Source organism: Gadus chalcogrammus, chromosome 13 (assembly GCF_026213295.1).
Source record: "Gadus chalcogrammus isolate NIFS_2021 chromosome 13, NIFS_Gcha_1.0, whole genome shotgun sequence".
Taxonomy (NCBI): Eukaryota; Metazoa; Chordata; class Actinopteri; order Gadiformes; family Gadidae; genus Gadus; species Gadus chalcogrammus.
The window spans coordinates 18744610-18761035 of record NC_079424.1 but is presented as its reverse complement, the minus strand read 5'-3'; the positions used below and the strand labels follow the sequence as shown (position 1 = coordinate 18761035).

The window sequence follows — 16426 nt, the reverse complement described above, 5'->3', positions numbered from 1 at the left end:
TCACACCTTTAAAGCTACCGAGGCCCGCACACACCAAGATGAATGCCACCAAGTCCAAAAATAGTCATGGGCACACAAGCCGCGATATCGTGGATGTGCACACTTCCCCTCTCCGACGCACCAACGCTTGGCGACAGCTCCTTGCTCAGCAGAAAATAGTCTGCGCTCAGCACTATTCTCAGTGAACAAGTCCTCTAATAGTTGAAACCTTCACTCCTATCCTTTAACCAAGAGAGTGCGTCATGTCGTGGTGAACCGCCGATGCGTGTTGTCCAATCAGATAAGCTTGTGCGGCCCATAAACCCGTTCAGGAAGTGCGTCTCATGTATGTGAATTGCACACAGGGCGTGTTTTATTTTCTTAACCGCTGAACGATTGAGGACCTCAAATGGCGCCCTTACATGCTAAAAAAGTAGACGGGACTATTTGAAGTGTGCATGTGTCGCACCAACTGTGCTAGACCCGATGTGTACCAACCACAACATTGTACATGCTGCCAATCTCAGGTAAACTCCCCCCCCCTCTCCGTCCCCCCCCCCCCCCCTGTCCCTCCCTGCTGTGGCGGAGGACTACCCCTGGCTGTGGAGCTGCTGCTGCTGCTGGACAATGTCCACCTGGTTCTCCAGGCACTCCTTCAGCTTGTCCTCCGTCAGGGTCAGCCTCTGCTCCAGGATGGACACCGTCTGCGTGGAGCGACGGGTAAAGGGGAGGGCAGTGAGGGGGGGGGGGGGGGGGGGGACAGAGAGGGTAACAGAGGGACAGAACAAAGAAGTAGGACAGGAGAGAAAATGTGGAAGCGGTTACATATGACGCCTTTTAAACTGTCTGAGGCTGGAGATGGAAAAACCCGCTGCCCTTCATTGATCCTTTTCTCTGTAAAAGTGAGTTACATGGGAGCTTGCTTACAGATATATTCCCCCCCGGCTCTTCCCCTTTTCAATGAACATGAATCGTTTTCTTCTTAAGACCGTGTCTGCATATTTCCTTGCAATAGCATACGCAGTAGGGCCTGCGGAATGGAAACACACCGGATAACTACAACTGCAAAAAAGCCAGGCAGAAGATCACGTACGTGGAATTTTAAAGGCCACATTTGATCTTCCGAAATAGGAGCACAATGGATGAACGATGAACACTGTGTTGAGACAAACAGTCTCCCAACAGCACGCCTGGGCATCGGGAGGTAAAGACATGGTGGATGAACTATAGACGTTGGAGACGGAGCGGAAGTGTTCATCTACTAAAGTGTGGGGTGGCGAGGGCAGGATAAAAGGGTTATCCCTGGTATGGAGCGGAGGAGGAGATGAAAGACAGCGAGGCAGGGATTAGTCCAGGAGAGCAAAGGAAGGATGGAGGAGGGGGAAGGAGAGATAAGATGGATGGAAGACGCGAGGAAGGGCTGTACAGAATCAGCCTGACAGTAATGCACGGGTAATGTGTTTTAGCCTTTATAAGAGAGGAGGCAGTTAGCGCTTCTTGGTGTGTGTGTGTGTGTGTGTGTGTGTGTGTGTGTGTGTGTGTGTGTGTGTGTGTGTGTGTGTGTGTGTGTGTGTGTGTGTGTGTGTGTGTGTGTGTGTGTGTGTGTGTGTGTGTGTGTGTGTGCAGACATACAAGCAAGACAATTCATCAAATTATTGTTTGCTGTATCCAAGCACAAGGGTCTGGCACCCTTTAACATCACAGGTTTGTGTTCTGAAGCCCAAGGTAATCGGAGTCACCCCGCGATTCATTTGAAGTAGAATCTCATTAATTTTTCTGCATATCTACAGCTGATACAGAACATGGAGAGAAGGTGTACAGGTTGATTAAATACAAGTAAGTAAGTTCTGTGTGAAAAACAAAGCAAACAAAAAGCAAAACAGACCTAACAATATAAATAGAGAAAATGATTGTTTCATAGATATCAGCCCCATCAGTCCAGAACTGATGTATCATGGGTTGATGCTTGAATGTGTGTCTGCTTCGTTTTTAATTAAAAGTAGAAAATAATTAAGAAAAATAAGATTGCGTCATACAAATAAGAGAACCAAATTATTCAGGAGTACACGTCTATGCCTCAAAGTCCAGCTGAAGTGAACTTGTAATGATTCCGGCCCTTAAACCTTGAAAAGTGGCCCTGGAATCACTACAGCGAAACGTCCGATTGGTTTTCTTCAAATGTCCTCCATTAGCGTGTCTGTCCACACTGTAATTGTTGCGGGAACAAATTAGATTTGCATGTGCAGAGCGAAGCGGTTGGTTCCCATAGCAACAGTAACAGCTCGAGGGCTGTAGCTGGTTATGAATTGTGTAATTATAGGCGTTTGCCCGGATGTCGGACCTGGTAATGGGTGGTCTCAGTTTTGGTCGTTACCTGCTCTCTTTTGTCACAGTCTCGATCCGTTGAGGGAGAAAACAAATAGCTATTGTAGCATTTTAAATCGTCAAGACAAAAAAATAAAAAGAAAGAATAAAATAAATCAATTGATGTGGATATCCATTGCATGCATGTGCCATTTATTTGACAGGCCTGTCTAAATATGCTGCAAATCCGGCTCAATGGTTAGCCAAGTAACGACTGCAGTCATTGTTATTTAATTAACATTGCTCAGAGGATGTTTTAAGGAAGTAGCACACCATTTCCAGTGGTACCTCACCTGTATTATCTTTACATAACACAATGAAAAAGGGAGGCTGCCCCGCCCACTCATTCACAATGGCTGACAGATGTTATGTCCGGCCTTAAGCTTGAAAAACTCAGGTACTCTCTTCAGCAGTCGATTGAATGGGAGCTTGATTAAAACATTTCTCTCTATATATTTTTATTTGTATCTATATCTATCTATGTACGTTTCAAATCCTCACTGCCGCGACAACTCGTAGGACCAGTCGTAACTGAAGGTTCTGATAACCTTCAATCTGTTTGCCAGAAGCTTGTCAATCCTGAAAAGTGCTTTAATCTACTTGAGGCAGTAAAGGGTCCCACCTAATGAATTAGAAGTATGCTGAAAGATAAAAGAGGTGACAGAAAAGGGTATATCTAAACAGTAAGCTTTGGTAATCAGGCTCGATCAAACAGCTGTCATCCTGTATTATTCCTCCTTTACAGAGCATGTAAGTTAACACTCTGATGAAGCCTGATACCATTGAGGAATCCAACCAGAATCCCCCCCGCCAAAAGGAATCAAAGGACTATGTGGTTTGACAAACATCTGACGAAATAGGCTGATGTTATTGAATTCCTAACTTTTAGATATTTTGTTTCTCTTCTACACTGAGTCTTGAATGATGAGTCTCGTCTTTTGTCCGATTCCTAGCAATGTCTGGACTGTGTGCCTTATTCACTGAACATATTGTGATGCGTCATGACATAAATATTAGTCTGGGCCACATCAACGGACCACATGAACACATGGGAATGTCACACAACGTTGACGCGTCAAAACACCAACCGCATATGAATGCAGCATCTCACGCTGCACCCAACCATCCGACATTAAACCGTTTGGATGTATGAACGGGATGAATAATGAATTCAAACATCAAATTATCACTCAAGCCTGCCCTACATTTACACGAGTAGCAGCCTAGTATCTCATATCTCATGAAAACCCACACGGTGGATTGAGGCTCAAACACAGATAAGAAAAGGACAAGAAACAGAGATGGAGAGATACAGAGAGAGCCACAGCGAGAGAGAGAGAGAGAGAGAGAGAGAGAGGGAGAGGGAGAAAAGTGATATAACCCAGTCCTTATGGACCAACATACAGAACACATCACGACTTAACAAAAGCACACAAGGGGAACACTGATCGCCACCAGGTCCTCTCTGGTTCATCACCAGCAACCTTATCCCCCTGCTACAGGGGAGGGAGAAAATAATAAAAACGGCTTGGAGTTATTTTTTGTTATCATCCCGCGCACTGTGGTTGTAGATCAATAATCCTCTGTTTCAACTGTGTGTGTGTGTGTGTGTGTGTGTGTGTGTGTGTGTGTGTGTGTGTGTGTGTGTGTGTGTGTGTGTGTGTGTGTGTGTGTGTGTGTGTGTGTGTGTGTGTGTGTGTGTGTGTGTGTGTGTGCATCCCCATATCCCCAGGCGAAGGACATTTTATACAGGCCTATAGCTTTCATCTTGAGTAGAAACCCAATCTCTACGCTCCCGAAATAGAATTTCCAAGTTCTGTGCAGAGTCCATATTATCCTACACAGGGACACACACACACACACACACACCGCTCCAAGCACTTCTGGCCCCTGTTACCGTGCCGATGGTTACACAGCTGCACAAGCCACATTTCCACGATCCCATGGACAAATTACGGGACAAACCTGCTTTGTGGGGTTAACCTTGTTTTTAATGGACATCGGACTACTAGAATACCAAAACCAAACCAAAAGACTGAGACAGATGTGACGTATGATCATGAAATATGGTTTGGCGGTCACTTGGGCATTCTTCATTAAAACAATACCATTAAAACCATCAATTAGAAGGAGAGTACAAGTGCTGCCTCAGCGCCTGGCCAGCTGGGGCCACAGCCACAGCACAGAATGACGCCCGCCACACTCAGGACAACATACATCTGACACAAACACACACCCCGAGCCTGTGAAACCCCATCCTGAGAGTGTCTCCGACCCGCGTGGGCGGCTCAGTCGAGTCGTCCCTCCGTACATTTGTTTGTTTGTGCTGCCCTTTCCTTCAGTGGTAAATGGCATTTTTCTCGCCCTTTTCTTGTTCGGCCACTCTACTGTTTCACACACACACACACACACACACACACACACACACACACACACACACACACACACACACACACACACACACACACACACACACACACACACACACACACACACACACACACACACTTGAAACAAGTCAGCTACCACGTGAGCCGGCTATCCCTCCCCTCCTCAGTCGTGTGTATAGCTGGTTATATTGTGTACTATTTATTATAGTTATATGTTATACAAGTCTTTGACAGGATGGGACTTACAGTGAATTCAGACACACGGTGAATGGATTTGTTTTCTTAAAGCGCTTTTTGTTGCAAGTTGCGACGCGCTTCACAATTTATTCCTCACATTCACCCAGTGGTGAAAACTAACAAATACAAATTACTTCTTCACTATTTTACTACAAACGTTTTTTATTAGCTTTACTCCAATCCATTTGCAGAGGACTCATCGTTACACGCTAAAATCAAGCTACGAAAGTATTATATACATTTTTTTATCCTGGCAGACTTCTGTAGTTTTTGGGGTGCTATGTATCGATCGATGAGCTGCCCATCTTACTGACGAGTTGAGGCACATCAAGCACATATTTCATGTCAACTCACAAACGCATATCGTAAGCTACGGCAAAAGCAGCAGTATGAGCGCATGGTCCTCATCCGCTAGTGCTAATGCAGCTAGTGGAGGACTACCGGAGACAAACATCCGGACCAATAGTTTTCGGAAAATCTTTAACTAGAATTTTTTACTTTTATTTATTATACACAAGTACACTTTCACCAAGATGCATACCTGAATTACTTGGGTACATTGTATTTGAACATTATGAACGTTTACTCAACAAATTGTTTTACTTACTTTTACAAGTCACAATCATCCAAGTTATTGTACTTTTACTCTAGAATGACTTTTAGCAGTTTATACAACACTGCATTAATATGTTGGCTTCATAGCTAGTTGTACTGACAGCATTTTCACTTTATTGCTAGTTGTATTGCTTCACAAGCCAACTGTATAGCCAGTTGTACTGCTTATCATGTCAACTGCAGATCTAGTTGTATCGCTTCATCAGCTGCATAGCCAGTTGTAGTGCTTTGTCAACTGTATAGCCAGTTGTACGGCTGAGCACATCAACTGTATAGGTAGTTGTACTGCTTTGTATGTCAACTGCAGTGTTTCCCCTAGATCTTTTTGTTGAAGTGGTGCTGTGAGTTGGTAACCTAGCAATGCTAGGGGGGTCCGGGGGCATCCTCCCCCGCAAGAAAATTGTGGAAAATAACCCTTTAGGTTGTTACTTCTGTTGAGATTTTTTGGGGAAAAATTTACAGATTGAGCTTACAAATATGACATAACAACCAAGAGAGTGAAGGTATCTGCTGACCCCAGATCATTGGGCAAATGTGGCTTGAACTTTTTTTTTGCAGTGGCTCTGCCAATCCAGAAGAGCCGGTGCGCTTCTGCTGAATGCATAGAGGGGAAACACTGCAACTGTCAGGCTAGTTGTACTGCTTGGTATGTCAACTGTATAGCTAGTTGTACTGCTTGTACTTACTTCTCAGCATGGCCACTGTTTATCTACTGCCTAGCCCATTCAGTGCCTCTCTGGGAATGAACTGAATGAACTGAATAATGTACTTTATATCAGAATATCCCCACACAAGTACTTATAAATACCTGTTCATCTAATTTTCTCATATGTCCCTCAATACAAACAGAGAGAGGAATATGGTGCCATTGTGAGTTTTTTAATCCTTGAGCGGAGCGAGTTGGTCTGGTCAATTATATGCATGTCTGTCAAATTCACATTCCAAAGCCAGAGGAGCCGTTGCAAGGAGGGAAACGCTCTACTTAGTCAGTGGTATGATGATAGGCCACCAAGATCAGGTCAAAGTGAGTTTAGAAGGGGGCGCCTTCACTGAGCCATGGATAAAGCAAACACGGACGATAGAGTCCTACTTCATCATTACTCTTCCTTTGGGGAGCCATGAGCCTGGTACAGGAGGAATGCAGCAGGAATGTATGAAATGCTGTATAAACATACAGTACGATGCTTTTGGGATAGTTGTATGCAGCCGGGGTCAGGGGTTAGAGGTTAAAGGCCCCCCCCCCCCCCTCCTAAGAGGTCTGCAAGACAGCCTGTCAGGCACAGAGCCACCATTAAATACTTCCATGTGCTGAACTTCAGCGCACACACACACACACACACACACACACACACACACACACACACACACACACACACACACACACACACACACACACACACACACACACACACACACACACACACACACACACACACACACACGACGATGGTAGCTGTGGTATTTCAACTTTTTAAGAGCCAGTGAGTTCTCCAACTGTTTCTGTATGAATGTTGTCCTTCCCTAGGGGTACATTCATAAACTCCGGTCCATCCTCTGCATATATCATCTTCCTCAATTACTTTCTTCAAGCAATGCACATCATTCTTTGCCCGTTTACCTAAGAATCATAGGATTCCATTTGTAATAGTTGTCGTGCGCAGTCGAGGCTCATCGTAGGTATTAACAGAGTCCTCAGAATTGGGTGGGTTGCTCATGTTACACGGTTCTGCTAATTAATTGCTGCATTTGTTTGGTCATTTTATAGTTCATAAATAATAGTAGCAGATAACGCATATTGGGACAGTTTAACAAGGTGAGATGCATCGTATACTGGCAATGAGCCTCATCGAACTATGAAACGTTCTTGGTGTTTCTTAATACCGGCTGGCTAAACGCATCAACAGATACGAACTGTGATCGTCTGCCACGTAACCACTTTACATATAATTTGCCTGCATAGACATAAGTTGCAAAAAACATTACCCAATAGTTTCAACAGAACCAATCAGAAGCAGCCTCTGTAACGGCCTTAAAACACGACCCTGAGAAAGCCACCCCAACACGAGAAGAAAATAAAACGCAGAGCAGGAATTAATAAGAAGCAGAGCATCTATAACTCTGTTCTGGTTGGTGTGCGGTTGGGTTTTCTGTTCTGATTTATTTTTAGGTCTGACCCTGGAGGCTTTGGTTTGGTCAGGCTTCAAACTGAGCATGCCCTTTACAAAGCTCCTGAAACGTTCATAAAAACAACACGAGCAGAACGCACACAGCCAGATGTGTGCTACCTGTCCTTGTTTAAAGAATAGAGAGCTGCTAAACTGTTATTTATGCAAAGTTGGTAAACTAAATGTTTCTCTGAAGCAAAATGCAGTAACTTAACCATTTCAGTCAGTTGACAGAGTCCAGTTATTTAGAGTTTGCAAACCTATACTATGGCCGACATTGTAGTCATAAATGTCAGCAGTAATATATCCTTTAAAATCGCTTTCTATTCAAGTGAATGTTTAAATACGCAGTGCAATAAAATGAATTGATTCGACCAAAGCACAAGAATGAACGTCAACGTCAAACATAAACCTGCCAGAAGTATACGACGACCAGTATGTGGCTATGAGAAACGGATGCAAGCCAGTCCTGCATACCCACTACATCCATATACCCTGTTTCTGTGAATAAGGTTCTAGACGGTCAATGTATTGGGAGGTCACATCTCACCAGAATGAATCTACAGTGTTTATAAGTTATATATAGAAATCAGAAGATGTATAGCAATTTCATCAACTGGAAAAGGATAATAGCATATTGGTTTAGAAAATAGCATAGGAGCTTGGGATTAGCTCAGGCTACCGGTTGGAATCTATTAGCAAGCTTACCCCAAAGTAATGATATGAATACATTTTGATGAATGAATGAATAAATAAATAAAAAAGATATAAAGGCTTTACACAACACCCACTCTGCAGTTTCTTTGCTTCGGAGCATCTAAGCCCTTAATGAAGGCCAACTGACAAACAGTTCATACCTTTTACTTTATTTAGTTTATTGTGAGTACCGGTAAAGAAGTACTGTTACCTTGAGTCGCTTGTGAGATACTAAAAATGACACATCATATCCGGATGTGGTGTAACAAAGGGGAGTGCAGACGGACTCCCTAACCCTAACAGAGGGCCTCCAGAGAGACTCTTACCTGAGTGAGAATGTCCAGTTGGTTCACAATGCGTTCCAGAGTGCTTGACAGGGCTGAAGAGACCCCACCATCAGAGGTCTGGGTCTGGGCTTGGTGCTGGGGGCTGCTGGCCTGGGCCTGGGGCGGGGGCTGATGGGTGCTGGGGGCTCTAATGGACTGGGAGTGGGCGGTCTTGTTGTGGCTGCTAGGACCGGGGTTGTGAGGGTGGGAGACGGTGTGCCAGTCGGTCGTATTGCTGACCTCTGCCACATTGCATGTCTGAACAAAGAGAAGAGGGAAGAAAAAAAAATACTGTTTGAGGATGTTTTTGGCAGATGGGGATGGTGACCCTCTGCTTATGAAACTGTATTTTTCTACTATTCTAACACAACATAGCAGTGGATAGGTTCCACCGCTCACCAATGACCACCTGACCCATCAGCTAATGCATTATGGACCAGTAACCATTAGGAAAGGAACGTAGCCATTCATTACTAACGGATCACTACTCGCTGCTGCTCTACCGTGGCCAAGGAAGGTCAGGTCTCTCCGGGTTGCGTTAGAGAGAACTACAATTAAAAGCACATGGAATGGTAACAGCTCCACCGCGATGACAGCTACATGATGAGTCGGTTTATGTTTCCACTCCTCTTTATTCCCCTTTCTCCTCCGTCTCCTCTGCTTGTTCTGTGCACGTTTGGTCATGTCTGGAGCCGACCGCGCTCTCCTCAGCGTGATGGGAAGACAACCCTTTTTGACTCATAATGCCAGACAGGGAGTCTTGTTTCCACACACACAGCTAATACGGATTAAGACCACAGCTTTGGTGTCAGAGGTTACTCATATCGACAGGCTGAGCCGTGTGTCCCTGTCTCATTACCCACACATCTGCTGAGGAGGGAGGTCGAAGCCATAGGTCAAGGTGAAAACCAAGGGTTTGTTCAAGATAAAAACACGCTTGTTTCATACTACAACTGTACTGGAAAAAGACCACCATGGAGAAGGCTAAACTGGTTAAGAAGATCAAAGGGTTAGGGTTATCCAAACTTTATTTTTTAAGTGCCATCACATTATCAGTCAAGTGCCATGTTATTTCATCAAAACAAACCAGAGCATATGTTTCATGCATGTACAACCTTACTGGAGTAAAATACTTAAAGCATATGTCACCGTTTTACTAGGTCAGGAACCTTTTCAGCTGACAGAGCCATTGCAAACTTGAAACTGAATACCTTTGTTTTTGCTTCATAGGAAGATATCAGTTCATTTCAGAGAATACATGACTAATGACAAGACCAAGAGTGACACCTCATTGTATTTCTGGCACTTCCTTATCTACTCGGAATAAACGGTAAATTGCCCTATAAATAACCCTAGTGTCGTTATCTTATCCAATTGACAACTGTCCAATTAAAAAGTAGCCATGTATCCCACAAATACTTAATAATCAAATTTTGTGTAGCATTTATTTAATTTTTGTAAAACAATATAAGTTGAGCCTTGGTGGACAGCTGTAACCACTAAGAGAGCCAGGCATGGCTGTAGAGATGGTGAGCTGGTCAACCACTTCAGCTCCCGGTACTAGGGGTTTACCAGATTATGTTTGGACTACACATTGTATTACATTGTAATTAATAGATTCCAGAATAAAAAGTACAGAAGTAGATGTATGAATTTACTGCCTGCCATCAACATCAGCTTTGTAACCACAGATTTTTTAAACTTTGGCACGCCACGCATGATCAACTATTGTTGATTTATAGCCATCCATTACCTATTGGAATGGATGGCTATTGGAACCCATTCTTTGGAAAACAACATCCCCAAAAAGCACTTCCCAATAATGAATTAAAGAAAGGTGCTTTATTGTCAAATCACAACTAACTTTGTAAATTAAATAGATTCCACAACTCCTCTTCAGAGGAGGAACCTGAGTCTAAGGAGATAATCCTCCTACTTCCTGCTATATCTGGGTGAAAGGCAAACACAAAGTAGTGGATTAACAGTTTATACTGATGAAAAAGATATGGGTGGATGGCAGTCATTAAGAGGTTGAGGTAGATCATTTACCCATAAGCCACACCGTTTACAATAAACCCAGAGAGGCCAAGCTCCTCCCCCTTCGTCATGGAACACATTGGTAAAGTGATATTAATTGGGGACAATTCAGGTGTGGATTCGGCCAATCACAGCAGCACTGCCTATGACTCAAACGTATTTGCTTACGGAAGAAAAAAAAACCAGACACAATAGAATGCAATGCAGCGCCAAGAAGCACATTCTATTCGATTTTGAAGCACGGCACTCTTCATTTCAGGTCCAGTCATCGGCCGCTGAACATCCTTAAATTGTCACGCTACTAACTTCTTTAGCATAATAATCAACTTGTGTCCAAGGGACACCACACCTCGTTAACCGTTTACTTTCTCAAGGTACCAAATACGTCAAGTCATTCACCATTTTGTACAAGAACAAATTTCACACTTGTTTGACTTGGAAAGAGTGAGAAGAAAGAACATCTTTCGTGTGGCGGTAATACATAGAAAGGAGAGGGAGCGAGTGAGGGAGAGACAAATAATTATTTGTGCTGAGCCAATAACGTCCACCAAGACCGGATTGACTCTTGTTGAGAGTATGACTTGTATAGCTTTGTATTAAAACAGCTGCTTAAACACACACAAACCCGTACAGACAACCTCTCCGCGTTTACACACACACACACACACTGCACTCGTCACTACAGACACAACCGCAATCATTCAAGCATAAGCATACATTAATGCTCACACACACACAATGCTACCACCACCACCCTCTTGATGAATCACCTGGAGTGGAAAAACCAACAGTGGAAAATTTCCTAGGGGCCCAAATGAAACTCTTGGTTGGACACAGCTAGGCATCAATACAGCCAGTTCACTGCATACAAAAACTATTACACACACACACACACACACACACACACACACACACACACACACACACACACACACACACACACACACGTCTGGATTTGTCTTTCCATTCTCAGCACAGGCTGAGTTACACCGGTTTGTGTCATAAAGACAGAGAAGTCACACAGTCTGCTTTCAAACTCTTTCCACCAGTTTTGAGTTCGATCCCCTGACTGAGCAGCCTACCCCGTCATAGTACCAGGGGCTAGTAGTGAATTAAGCCTGTTCACACAGGATAAGGGCTGCTCAGACATTGAACAAGAGCACAGTGGCTGTACAGGTATGAACTAAAGAGACACGACAAACTCTAGGGGACTAACCATAAAGAGGAAATGCAACAGCCAGCTTCTCATTGACTTACATGTTATTACTTATGTTGCCCCTAGTGGAAGCCCGTAGCTTCACAGGATATATGCTAGCAGCACCCTACCAAGCACAGATGTTAGGAATGCAAGTAGGAGAGTAGGAAAGCAGGAAAGTTGACACTGGAGGTAAAATTGTTTCTCAATCTTAAGTGTGTTTGTATTGTATAAGCTAAAATAAGAACTCATTACATAAACACTCATTATGCAAGAACCAGATCATCATCAAAACAAGACATAAGTAGTGACTATAACAAATTTATCCTGAACACCTTCTAACTGGAAACACAGTGGTATCATTCCACTACAGGACTTGTGGATACAATAGACTCCATACTGTACTAGCTGACGGAATAACTAAGTTATTAGGGATTTGAGATTAATTTGGTGGTGAACAACAAATATTTGGGGAGTCAGGTCGTGCTTTCAGGCCAATGCAGATGCTATTTCTAAGAAGGTACAGTAACGTCTTCACTTCTTGAGGCAAACTGATTATTTTAATGTGTGCACCAAATCGTTGCTGTGTCTTTGTATTGTGGTGTGGTTGGGGAACCTGAGCTGGCCAATGAGAATAGGCTTGGTCGGCTTGTCAGAGCGGGCAGCAAAGTTATTGGGGTGGAACCAAGAACAGCTCACTGACCTTTACCATTGGCAGGTCGTAATGAAGGCCCATGCCATATTGGTCTGTCATGACCACACCCTGTAGAGGGAGTTTGAGCTTCCATCTTCAGGTAGAAGCTCAAAGTAGTACGCATTTGCTCGTCTTTTGTCTTCACTTAAAATTATCTTGCACTGCACTGTATTGTTCCATCTATGTCATTTCTGGTATGTTGCATTTCATGTTGAATTTATGATTGATTCAATGTGGATTTAATACCTGGCTGCAACCAAATATCCCGTCGTGGGATAATAATACATTTGACTGAGCTGTAGGTTAATGTGATCCTGTTGTGCGACGAGTTATTGGAAACTATAAAATATGTTTCAGTAAATTAAGCTCCCTGCTGCTTACAACTAAAACTTAGAACACGTTGCTCTTCAAAGAATGTATAGCGTATACGGTCAAAGCAATTACAGACCACACTTTGACTGGGAGCTAATTTGGTCGCAAGCTAGCTAAAGTCACCGTTCCAGCAAATGGCTGTTGCGCTGAGTTACTCTTGAGATGGACATGGATTCCCGTGCTTCTCCATGACAGTCCGAAAAAGAACACCTATAGCGCACACGCAGACGCACGCACACGCACGCACACACACCAAAAAAAAGGTCAGACGTGGGCGTAGCAAAGGGATAATACTGGTTCTTTCCATACCCAGTTTCCTATCCAATTTTGTCCCCAATCTTCCAATCTCTCCCCCTGTCTTGAGCGTAGCGGAGGAAGTGGACGCGGTTATCTGCTGCCGACAGCTCACACTGTATCTGCCATCTCTCCACCTCTGATTCCGATCGTTTATATATTTTTCTAATGTGCGTGTGCTTCTTCTCCCCGCCTTGTTATTAATTTATTTATTTATTTAGGTGGTTGGCCTCCTCCACAGTGCATGTGTGCCTCAGCCTCCACCCTGCTACTGTCTGAGGCTCCACTCCACTGGAGCATCCCCCTCTATCCCTTCATCTGCTTTCATGCTCTCCTGCTCCTCTTTCACCCGTCTCTCTCTCTCACACACACACACACATACACACGCGCACTCTGCTAGTACGCCAGACATTCTATGCCTTTAAACACACACACACACAAATTGGTCTTGTGTCGGCCAATTACACACTTTAAGACCAGTTCCCAGTGTATATATATTGAGAAACAAGCCGGAAAAACTCTTGCTACAGTGCAGAGAACACCTCTAGATCCATAGTTAAATCAATAACGCAACGATGGAGGGAGGTAGGTTTAACTGTCTGAAGCACCACTCGCTCTTTTACCCCTCCCCCTGTGTGTGTGTGTTTTTGTTGGGGGGGGAAGCCTGCTGGGAATGTGCCGCTCATCTGTCTGCATGTGAGTATGAGGAAGACCCGGATGTGAGGCAGGAAAGGAAGGCTGAGAGAGAGAGAGAGAGAGAGAGAGAGAGAGAGAGAGAGAGAGAGAGAGAGAGAGAGAGAGAGAGAGAGAGAGAGAGAGAGAGAGAGAGAGAGAGAGAGAGAGAGAGAGAGAGAGAGAGAGAGAGAGAGAGAGAGAGAGAGAGAGAGAGAGAGAGAGAGAGAGAGAGAGAGAGAGAGAGAGAGAGAGAGAGAGAGAGAGAGAGAGAGAGAGAGATTGAGTGCAATTGTTCACCAGTTTATGCAATACTGATCATACCTGGAGAGAGGTAATCAGAGCTTCATGTAAATCTATATGGGTTTAAATCTGCAATTGTTGCCAACTTATTTTATACATCATTGTTTTATCAATCATCTTTCTACACGCCTTACTACATCTCAGTTCTCCCTAGTTTCAAGCTTGTGCGCAAACTTCAAAAACTAAAATGGGGAAAGCACATGAACTGCTCTCCATCCCTACAACCTCGCCACATCCATGAGAAAGGGAGAGCGAGAGAGCAAGAGATATTCAGAAGGGAAAAGTGAGGCCCCCTTATTTCTACTTCAGTCTTTTCTGTAATGAGGCTCCAGTCAGGTTTTCAGACATGTGAGCCGTAACGAAACCTCCATTGGTCCGATGTCCAGAGGAGTCAACATCCTGTTTACGCTCATTTTCACACATTCATTTCTAGTCGCAATAAAGCAGATAATTTTGTTGACATAACAATAATTGAAATAAGCCTTTCCCGCATGATTATTAGGTCCTGCTTCCAAAAAAAACATTTTGGAAAGGATTGGGAAGTTATTTCATAATTGAAGGAGAGCTAAGCCTAGCTTCTGATGTTTTTTCTCTCTTCCATTTCCACTCACACATACGTGTGTGTGTGTGTGTGTGTGTGTGTGTGTGTGTGTGTGTGTGTGTGTGTGTGTGTGTGTGTGTGTGTGTGTGTGTGTGTGTGTGTGTGTGTGTGTGTGTGTGTGTGTGTGTGTGTGTGTGTGTGTGTGTGTGTCTTATGAGAGATAAAAGGGCCCATTATTAATAATGAATTACGTATGGCTGAATAATACATAGCAGAGATCTAGAAAGCAAGCACTTGAAGGTGTAACTGACCGCCATATTGACTGACAAAGTGGCAGTAATGATAATAAAATACATCATTCACACACACAGACACACAACATATTAACTAGGACATAAATGCAGACTGTGAATCTGTGTAACGACTTGAGTACCTTGCGTATCAGTGTTGTAAATATACATAGTGTACTAGTAATGGTGTGACCATCATAACCACAGCACTGACCATATCTTCCAGGAAATTAAATAGTGATAAATAAACATATATATTACACAGATACGCAGATATTTCACAAACTCAACTTAACTACAGGCATCTGCAGTTTTGTATAATGTTTTCACGAATGGTAAAACTTTGGTGATTACTTTGGTCCCTAATAGTAAAGTGTTAGAGGCTATTTTTAGGTCAGTCGGTGAAACCGACTGACCTAGTTCGACGTGGTTCGACGTGGATCGAACTAGCGATCTTCAGGTTACAAGGCAACCCGCTGTACCTCCTAAGCTAAGCCGATTTTCAGCCCAATGGATGGCCAAGCTGTTTGTCAACCAAACCATCAACCAAACTATCTGGCTGCCTGTGCCTACTCATTGCCCCGCGCAGGTGTTACCTACAAGGCTAGGCAGAGCTTATGCTAAAGCGAGCGAGCCAGTCATGTGTTATGGGGGAGAGGCTCGGGCCGGAGGCCTAAGGGGTGAGATTGTTGCAGTTGGATACTTTCAAAAACTAGCTTACTCTGGATGGCTTCTTTTTTTTCACAATTTAGAAAACCGCAAAGAGACTTATAAAATTGTAGATTTCTAGTAAAAAAAAAAGGGGTGAAGACAAAAGGGCATTACGCAAGTACTAATTTCTCTTAATACCTCTTTAGTCAAGGCTCTCGGTTGCTGATCGCACCCGGAGTTACGTCTGCAGATAACCTCCTCTGGCTGGAAACGCTAATGAATACCATTAGCATTTAGGTCTCATTAAAGTGACATCGCACAGGCAAACTCCATTGGCAGGATCAAGAAAAAGAAACAAGGCTGTGTTGGTTTCAACAGTTGGCATTAAAACATAAGACCGTTAAAGATATTGTCACAGCGTCCGGGACTTATAAAACGGACAAATGGGACCTCTTCAAATACATAATACCATCATAATTTAAAATGTATCTATTCTTTCTTATCAAAAGTAATGCAGGTAAGGCTTGAGTTGTGAAGAAAGAGAGCATGAAAGTTTTGAAGCGAGCAAGCTTTGAAAAAAATACAAATAATCACAAAAAATTAAA

General features: G+C 43.6%; 1 protein-coding gene across 1 annotated transcript in view; it reads right to left on the bottom strand.

Moving 5' to 3' along the window:
- Positions 1-567: 567 nt before the first annotated feature.
- LOC130402447 (POC1 centriolar protein homolog A-like) overlaps positions 568-16426 on the bottom strand; it is a 29305-nt gene continuing 13446 nt past the window's right edge. Inside the window, exons 10-11 of the mRNA XM_056606608.1 lie at positions 8773-9030; positions 568-683 (exon numbers count right to left, since the gene is read on the bottom strand). Of these exons, the coding sequence (XP_056462583.1) occupies positions 570-683; positions 8773-9030 (372 nt within the window). The 3' untranslated portion in view covers positions 568-569. The remainder of the gene's footprint in view (positions 684-8772; positions 9031-16426) is intronic.